This window comes from Trichosurus vulpecula, chromosome 3 (assembly GCF_011100635.1).
Source record: "Trichosurus vulpecula isolate mTriVul1 chromosome 3, mTriVul1.pri, whole genome shotgun sequence".
NCBI lineage: Eukaryota > Metazoa > Chordata > Mammalia > Diprotodontia > Phalangeridae > Trichosurus > Trichosurus vulpecula.
In genome coordinates this window covers 60,891,340-60,901,264 of record NC_050575.1, presented here as the reverse complement: position 1 = coordinate 60,901,264, position 9,925 = coordinate 60,891,340, and the positions used below count along the sequence as shown (strand labels likewise).

The 9,925-nt window shown below is 42.6% G+C and overlaps 1 protein-coding gene across 1 annotated transcript in view; it reads left to right on the top strand.

Moving 5' to 3' along the window:
- Positions 1–1,145: 1,145 nt before the first annotated feature.
- LOC118843607 (proton-coupled amino acid transporter 1-like) overlaps positions 1,146–9,925 on the top strand; it is a 30,818-nt gene continuing 22,038 nt past the window's right edge. Inside the window, exons 1-3 of the mRNA XM_036751315.1 lie at positions 1,146–1,357; positions 5,820–5,910; positions 6,597–6,685. Coding sequence (XP_036607210.1) covers positions 1,146–1,357; positions 5,820–5,910; positions 6,597–6,685 — 392 coding nt within the window. The remainder of the gene's footprint in view (positions 1,358–5,819; positions 5,911–6,596; positions 6,686–9,925) is intronic.

Below are 9,925 nucleotides of genomic sequence, written 5' to 3'. Positions count from 1 at the left end.
AGACTGAAGGAGCTCTTCCCTTGTCCCATCGAGATCTACTTTTAATTCTAGTATCCCACTGCTCTCTTATGGCCTAATCTGATGTCCCATAGGTACAAATAACTCCTCAAAGATTATTTAGTGAATCTGGACTCAAACCCAGGCCTTGGGGGTACCATTCAATGCATTAGCATTTTTTAAGCACCTTCCTAGTATCAGACTCAAAAGAAGGAGCTGAAGATAAAAAAAAGGGAAGGAATTTCTGCCTTTAAGAACCTTACCTTCTCCTGGAAGGTAGGGAACATGTCCAGAGATATGTCAATATAGGGTGTCTGTGGAATAGACGCAAAGTGATTGGTGGGGGTGGGGACACCAACTGAGGGAGTCAGGAAGGGCCTCTTGAAGAAGACCTTTGGGTGCTCTCGGAATCCCGTTTCTTTCAGGTATCATCTTCTACATGAAATCTTTCCTAATCCTTTTACCCACTGGTACTCCAACAATTTTTGCTGTTCAGTCGTTTTTCAGCCATTTCTGACTCTTTCTGACCCCATTTGGAGTTTTCTTGTCAAAGATGCTGAAGTGGTTTGCCATTTCCTCCTCCAGCTCATTTTACAGATGAGGAAAACAAGGCACACAGGGTTAAGTGACTGGCCCAGGGTCACATAGTGTCTGAGGCCAGCCTCTCCCAATTACTTTGTATCCATTTTGTATATGCCTATATACATATGTATATGTTGCTCTATTTATATCTCTGTCCCCTAGAACAGTGTACAGCACATAGTAGGTAGTCAATAGATACCTGTTGATTGTTTCAAGAGAAGTACACTGTAGGTTTGGCCTCCCCAAAATCACAGTGGGATGTGGATGTGGGGTAGAGAAGCTGGACATGGGGACAGAGGGACTTTAGTTTAGGGACCTCTGGTTTCTTCTCTTCAGGGCCCTGGGAGAGTGAAACCAAAAGGCACTTCCATTGGGTCCCTTCAGGGAAGGTGAGTAGGTGTTCGCCCAGGAGAGTTGGGCGGGGCTTTATTTAAGCTCCTGAAGACAGCCTGTGAAGGCACTGTCAGTGGAGCTTTGATTGTCCATCTGCACTAAGCACCTGTTCGCCTCCATACCTTTCCCATACTTTATCAATACTTTTAGAGTTACTTTTGGAGTCTGCAGCCATGGCTACTTCAAAGAAGGATCCCATTTGGAACGTGGAGCTCAAGACCAATGCTACTGTGACCTTCACTTCAAATCCAGTCAACCCACCAGACAACACCTGGAAGCTCCAGAACAAAGAATGTAACAACCTCGGCTCAAGGGAGGGGAGCACCCCTGAATTGGGAAGCAATGGCTCTGACCCAAGCTCTTACCAGAAGGTCAAGGGGATAACGTAAGTACCTAGTTCTGTCTTTCTCATTTTTGGCTTGGTTACTGTTCCATCTTGTGTTTGCAATGCTCTGGGTTGTCCTTTGGTTCTTTGTAGATGGTATGGAGAGGTAGGTGTATCTCATTCTCCATTTGACAAATGGAGAAATTGAGGTGTGGGAAGATTAAGTTGGTTGCAAAGCTAAGATCAGAATTCCTTGCCACTGAGAATCCAGTCTGCTGTGTAGACTTGGTCTTGCTGTCCCTAAAAGGTTCTGAGTGCAGAGCAAAAACAGAGGCTGCTCTAAGAAAGCACCTGGGCCAGGGGTCCTTAACCTTTTTTGTGTTATAGACCCCTTTGGCATCCCATGGACCCCTTCTCACAATAATGTTTTTGAATGCATAAAATAAAGTGCATAGCTTTCCTGACTTTCTTCAAGTCTTAAAGTTCTCTATTCTATAAGAAGACTTTCCCATACCCCCTTCATCTTATTGCCCCTTCTGTGAGAGTATCTCCAATTTATGCTGCATGTATCTTGTTTGTAATTCTGTTATCTTTCTCCTGTTAGACTGTGAGTTCCTTGAGAACAGGAACCATTTTTATTTTTTGCTTTTCTTTGTATCCCCAGCATTTAGTACAGTCCCTGGCACATAGTAGGTGCTTAATGGATTCTTTTTGACTTGACTTTTAAAATGAGTTCATAGACCCCAGGTTAAATTCTTGATCTAGAGAAAAATGGTGTCTGAATTTAGGACCATGAGAGCCTCAGGGCGAGTCCGGGGACTTCTGGCATTAATACTAATAGCTCAAATAACCCCATAAAGAAGGGAGAATAAATATTATTATAATTACAATTTTGCAGATGATGACAGTGAGGCCTGACTTCCCAACCCCCTTCTCACCAGATAGAAATTATAGAGACTCCACCAAATGTCAGTGAACAGGATTCCTCTCAGAAGCTACTGGGTCACTGGAGTCTGGCTCCCTCTCTTCCCTTCAGACACTGTCTTGGATCTATCACAAGCAGAAGGATAGGGTTTTCCTTGGGGAAATGTTTTTTGTTTCTTATCCAGGGATTATCCATCTGGGTTCTCTTTGTATCTAGTCAGTTTGAACTGATGCCCAAAAGATAGAAGTTTGTTCCTTCAACATCTGCATATGCCGGTAACCTGCAGGGAAAGCCCCTGGGGCTCTGGCAATTTCAAGAACAGAGGGCACATTCCCCAAGCCCTGACTTGAGATCTAATTTAGCTCCCTGTCCTAGAGAAGTATTTCCCAGATAGTGCAAACTGACACTTGGCTGCTAGTGTGCAGTATGTAAGGGTGACCTAGAATCATAGATTGATAGCTCTGGAATGAACCACAGAGATCATCTATTCCAGCCCATCTCTTCCATTCACAAAGCTGGAGAGGAGAAAGAAATTTACGGAGATCACACAGGAAGTGAGAGATCCATCCCAGATTAGACCCTAGGTTTCCCAATTGCTAGTCCAAGGTTTTTTCTAATTGTTGCTGGAGAGTGGGGGAATGAGTGTTTAAGTATTCCCAAGAGAAACGTGTTAGCTCATTTTGAGCTCCCAGGCTCTTAAGTAAATATTTCAAAAGTGAACCGTTTACCCTTCCTTAGTTGCAAAAGAAACCTATCTCCAGCATTTGGTAATGTAGGGGCTATATGGATATTTCTGCCTATGGAAATAAAGGGCATCTGCTTTGTTTATTGCTCTCCTGAATAATTGCTCCTCAGCCATTCGAGGATTTAGATGTATAAAGAGAGGGTCTGGGTTGCTCAGATAAAGGGAATCACTTAGCCCATGGTCAGAGTTCTCTACCATGTCTTCAGAAATACTATTTTTACATATGAACTGAAGCCCACTTCAGTTAACTCTACCCAAGTGGACAGAGGCAAAGGAGCAGGGACATGCTCGAGATTATTTTTCTGCTAACAAAGGGTAAGGGTACTCTTGTTGAAATTTTGTTTTAGGTTCAATTTGTCCTTAGCACCTATTATGGGTTTTCCAGGAACACTACCAATCTTCAGCCTTCTCTCTTGCCATGTATATGTGTGTGTGCACTCAGGGAACAAAACTCCAGTAACTTTCAACAAATCACTTCCTCTCTCTGGGACTTTGGAGGACAGTATAATGGTTAATAGAGCAAAGAACATTGAATGTCAAGTCAAAGGTTCAAAATTCGAATGCTTGTTCTCCTTCTTACTACCTAGGTGACTATAGATATTTTTAAATTTTTTTTGAGGGATGAAGGCAGAGCAACTGAGGTTAAATGACTTGTCCAAGGTCACACAGCTAGTATGTCAAGTGTCTGAGGTCACATTTGAACTCAGGTCCTCCTGACCCCAGGGCTAGTGCTCTACTCACTGCGCCACCTAGCTGCCCAGCCATAGATATTTCACGTAAACACCTGGCCCTCAGTTTTCTCATCTGTAAAATGAAGCAATCGGACCAGACGACCTTTAAGGTTCCTTTCAGCTCTGATATTCCTTGTTCTAAGGGCCAGCTGAATTCTTTTGTCCTACAGTATGTTCTCAGGGCTCCTGCTGGTCTGACATTTCAACCTACTACACCTGAGTTGGAGTGAAGCTCGATAGAAATCTCTCCACTCAGAAGCACTGGGATCACTCTTGGGCAGGAGACTGGATCTTGATTTTTTCACTATCTGTAGAGAGCTATGGGAAGCCTTAAGGCCGAAAGCAGCCGTTAAGTTGTACCTGTCACTGTTATTTCTCAATCACCCACTCTGTTTGGAAAGGCTCAAGAACTGAGGCTCTAGGCCCTTTTCTTGGCTGTTTACAAATACTGGGCTCTCCTGCTTCCCTCCCCATAGGGGGTCATTTCTGTAGGCTGACTGTTAGGTCCATTGATCTCAAAAGCTGAAAATGTATTGCATGACCTGCCAACCCTAGGACTCTGGAACTCTGCTCCTCTCTTGCCTCAGTGACTGTATCTCCCACATTCTAGAAAGAGTGCTGCTTTTCTCACAACCCTTTCAACACTATTAGAGATTTCTTTTATTGATAATAATGGAGAGTGTTTTTAAGGTTTGTAAAGAGCACCATGGGCCCTATCTCATTTGAGCCTCATAACAACTGTGAGGTAAGAGGTACAAATAGTATCTTCCTTTTTACCTGGGAGGAAACTGAGGCTTATAAGAATGAAGTGATTTGCCTAAGGTACACAGGACCAGGCAGAACCAGGATGCAAATTCATGTCTTCTTACTCCAGTAATCTTTTGTTTGTTGTTCTCTTGTATTCTTTTTCACTGTTCCATACATACAGCATGCACTAATTCATTTATACACAGTCTTTATCCTCAAGGAGCTTGTACCAGGTGAGATACACACACACACACACACACACACACACACACACACACACACACACAAACTATGATGAAGAATAAAACGTGTTCTGCTCCCACACAAATAACTATGATGAAGAATAAAACGTGGGCTGCTCCTGTCATGCACCTAAGTGCAATGATGTGTCAAAGAAGGGAGAAATCAATTCCAGTTCCACTCCAGTGGAGAGGGAAGACTAATCAGAGAAGGCTTCATAGACCGAACAGCTTTTGAATTGGACCTTGATGGGATAGACCGGGAAATAAGATAAAGTCATTCCAGGGATGAAGAACTCTGGAAACAGAGACAGCAAAGCACAGGATTCATTTGGAGGAAACTGAGTTCTTTAATTTAGCTTGAATTTGAAGGGTATTAGAGGTATGTGTGTACATGTGTATGTGGCATGATATGAAAGATGAAGAGGTCACATGGTACCATATGTCAAGGGCCTAGGATTTCAGACTACTGCATTTTGGCTTTATCCTTAGGCGATGCTATGCTATTGAAAAGTTTGAGCAAGAGATTAAGATCGGTTTTGCATTAGAAAGATTAATTTTTATGGGTGCAGAATGGGCAGGAAAAAATGTCTTGTTCTAAAATATCTGCAGTCCTGGGAGTGAGTGGTATAGAATATGAAGACTATACTATATTTCCCTATGTTTGTTTTGCATTCAGTCAACACAGCAGGTCAAGCAGTCTGACCTACAGTCACTCGGGTACATGTTTTTGTCCTCTTCAACTTCCTAGGGAATTGATATACTAGGATATTCACCTGAGAGCAATTTCATGGTCAGGTGATTCCCCCCAGGACCTTTATCCTGAATGACTCTCCCCTTTCAAGGTGTCTCCACATGAATTGTCAGTTGGAATGCAATAGGATGTTCCATCCACCGGGCTTTGGCTGACAGTGCTCTAGTTGCTGGAACAGAGCTCTAGTATAGTCAATGTGGTAATTGGCATCAGTTCCAGATATTACAGGAGAGGACAATGGAGCTCACAGACTGCACCAGTAGGTACCACCTAAACCAGTTCTGTTGCTTTGTCCAACTGAGTGCTGGAACTACAGCCAGGTAGCTGAGCATGGAGCACCCTTCCCTCCACACTGACCCTCCCTTGTCTACTTCTCTGCAGATGGATCCAAACTTTTATTCACCTGCTGAAAGGGAATATTGGCACAGGTCTCTTGGGACTACCCCTGGCAGTGAAGAATGCAGGGCTCTTGGTAAGAGGTGTCTGTGCTGTGGGAGGGAGGAATACCCCAGCGCTCTAGGAAAGAATTAGTTGGGTTGGTATCACTTTCATTTGTTCATTCATTCAGTCATTTACAATAATGAAAATGGGAAAGTTTATTCTTTAATTGAACTTCCAAAAGGCAAGACCCTTCTGGACACTGAGAGTGCCTTGGAAAGTAAACAGACCACTAAATCTTTATTAAACTAAGTTTTAAAAAAATCACAGGTTATATTTAGAATCGTAAAATGTCAGGACTGAAAAAAACCCTTAGAGATGATGATTATCTAGACTTTCTCCTCGCCTCCCCCATTATTTTTTAGCCGGATGGAGTTAAGGCCTGGAAAAGGGAAGATCACACAGTGAGTTAGAAGTATTTGAGCTAGAATCTGGTCTCTTCCAGTCCAAGTCTATCTTTACTACACCGCTGTTATGTTATGAACATATTACTTTTTTTTTCTCAAGACTTGGGAACTTACTGGAGTTTATACCAGTGTCCATTTCATGCAATTTCCTCTTCAATCTCACCATGTCCCCCTTCATTGGATCGCCCAGATAGTCGTTTCGTAAGGATAAACTGTAACAATGTTGTCTTTGTTCAGCCATCCCTGCCTCTTATGGTTTTAATAACTATGTCTCCTTTTCTCTCCCCTTCCCACAACAAAACCTTCTCTAAAGATGGGTCCTCTCAGTCTGTTGGTCATGGGCATTGTGGCTGTGCACTGTATGGGCATCCTGGTGAAGTGTGCTCACCACTTGGGCCACAGGTAAGTTCTCCCTGTTCTTGAATGAAAGAAAGGTTCTGTACTTAGGTCTATGTTCCCTGTGTGTATTGATGTGACCATGTTTCATTTGTCTATCTGGTCCTAATTGTGACATATGTATGATTTTTTTCAGAGCTTAAATGAAACTTTCTCATTACTATTTCTGAAATAGAACAAAAGTTGTTGAGCCACTCCTACTTCAAGAACTTTCTAAAACACAGAAAACACAAAACTAGATCCCTGCCTAGTCACCAAATGTCCTACCCTCGTGAAACTGTCCCCAGCTCCCTTCTACTCACTCTTACCTTTCCCTTTAGAAGTGAATAACATACACCTAAGAAGACATAGGTTTGAATTCTGCTTCTGATACTTAGTAGTTATGTCTCTATTTTTTTCATCTGAAAAAAGGTTATAGTACCTATCTAGTAGGGTTGGTATTTTTCAAACCTTAAGAGCATGGACATTTGTCAGCTATTGTTGGGATTGTGCCAGACTAGTGATCTGCTCAGCTTAGAGTTTAGTATCCCTGAAGGAGCATGGTATAATTGAAAGAATCCTGGCCCAGGAACCAAGAGACCGGAGTTCTAATCCCAGAACTACCACTATCTGGCTCTGTGACCTTTAGTAAATTGCTTGTTCTCTTTGGGCCTATTTCTTACTTCTAAAGTGAGGGGTTGGAATAAATAGAATATTCAAGGAGCCTTTCAGCTACTATATTCCATGAGTCTACTAAAGGAACCACGCCATATTTTGGCAATTTTTCTCTATAAGGATCCTGCCCAGAGGTTCCAAAGCAGTTGCCCTACACAACTGACTTTTGTCTGACAATAACACCTCATTATAGTGAGCATTATTATTTATCTTTCATTCACTACTACTCTGATAGTTAGTGACCTCCCACCAACCATATTTCTTAACTACTAGCCCCACTAGGGACAAGCTATCTCCAAATCCCACCCACATCCCAATACAGCTCTGCCCACCTCTTCCATTGTACCCTCTGGAATTCTCATTTCATAACAAACAAACAGCTTCATCCTGGACATCTTTTTCTCATGTTCCATCTATCCCCTAGCCTTCGTTGAGACCTAGCTTTCTCCAGATGATACTGCATCTCTAGCAGCCCTCTCTAGCATCAGCTGTACCTTCCCTCACACCTTCCAATACAGTGGTCCGGGAAAGAGCGTTGGAATGCTCCTGGCTCCCCATTGTCAGCTCCAGAATACCTCTCTGCCACCATCATTCATCAGCATTTTTGAGGTTCCTCCCTCTCACTGCCAAGCTCCTAGAAAAAGTCTTCTACCCTCACTCCTCTTCCTCCACTTCTGCTACCTCTGCTTCCTCTCCTTCCACCCAAAATCCTTGTAACTTCATCACTCAAATGAAAATTCTATCTCCAAAGTTACCGATAATCAAGTCTTAATTGCCACATCTAATGGTCTTTTCTCAATTCTCATCTTACTTGACTTCATTGCTGTATTTGACACAGTTGTCAACGAAGTTGTTAACTGTCCTTTCTCTTCTCTGGGATTTCCTCATATTGGTCCTGATGGGTTCTCTTCCTACCTGACTGGCCACTGCTCAGTCTCCCTTGCTAGATCATATCAGAGCCACTAACTGTAAGTTTTCTCCATAACTCTGTCCAGGCCCTCTTTTCTTCTTTCTATATATACAATAATCATTTCCATTCAGGTCACTCCCAGATCAAACTGAATGTCCCAGAGATATCTCCAATTCAGCATGTACAAAAGGGAACTTACAACCTTTTCCCTCAAACTTACCTCTTTTCCAAACTTCCTGAATTTTTGAAAGCACCATCATTCTTCTAGTCTCCCAATGTCATCCTTGATATCTCATATAACCCATCTATTGCCAATTTTTGCCCTTTCAACACCCGTAGCATCCCTCCCATGTGGCTATTTTTCCCTAATTGAAGATCTAACCAGTAAGTAAACTACACTCTTAATTCACCTCCAGGGGCTCCCTATTGCCTGTAGAATATATCCTTTACTTCAGTCTCCTCCCCCTGTCACTGCTGTTAAATTCCCCATCCTCCACCCAACTTCATCAACTCATCCCTTCCACCCGGCCCTAACTGCCCTACCCTGCTCAGTCAAAATCAGTTGGCAAGTATTGATTAAATGCTTACTCTGTACCAGGCACTTAGCATACAAGTACAAAGAATGATGCAGTCCTTTCTTGCAAGGAGCTTACATAGCTAATCGTAATGATAATGATAATAATACTAGCTAGCATTTACATACGACTTTAAGGTTTTCGGTTTGCAACGCACTTTTATAAGTATTATCTCATTTGGTCCTCAAAACAGCCCTGGGACCACTTTACAGATGAGGAAACTGAGGCTCAGAGAGGCTAAATGACTTATCCAGAATTGCACATCGAGTCAGTGCCTGAGGCAGAATTTGGACTTCACTCCAAGCCCAGCACCCTATCCGCTAGTCTGTCTAGCTGCATCTCTTTAACTCTTATATTTTCCAATTTGCTAAAGGGATGAGTATGGGAGGAGGAGCACGATCTTGGGAATTCCATATGACCATATAAACAGTCTCAGTGTCCCTTTCACAAATCCAGTTTGTTTGTTTTTTTTAATGAATTATAATTCACTTCATTGATCCTACTCTGGAACTAGTCTGGTCCCTAGCTTCTCCAATAATCTGGAATCTTCAGGAGTCAGGGAAAGAAAGTTCATCTAAGGCACCTCGGGATACCTCACTCTATGGAGGCGACACATGGGAAACGGACCGGTGCTTGGCAATTCCTATTAAACTCTCATAGTTCTTCCAGCGCCACCTGTACATACCACCTCTGCTTATCTTGCAATGGGAACACTTGCGTATCTTCCTTTCCTGTCCCCATATCCACTTAGCTAGCTAGCATTTATATATGGTACTTTAAGGTTCACAAAGTGCTCTACGAAAACCATCTCGTTTGATGATCACAACAATCCCTGGGCAGGGAGATATTATTATTCTTCATATTTTATAAATGAGCAAATTGAGTTGGTGAGAGGTTTAGGGAGTTGCCCAGGGTCACATAGGAAGTAAGCATCTAAGAGCAGGATTTGAATTCAGGTCTTCCTGACTCCAAGTGTAGGGCTCCATTCACTGTGCCATTTAGCTAACTACGATTAACTGAAAGTAATTATGTTCTCAGGTTTTCCTAAAACATTTTGACTGGATTTTGACTTTGCCCTTATCATAGTCTGCCTTGTATGATACTTGC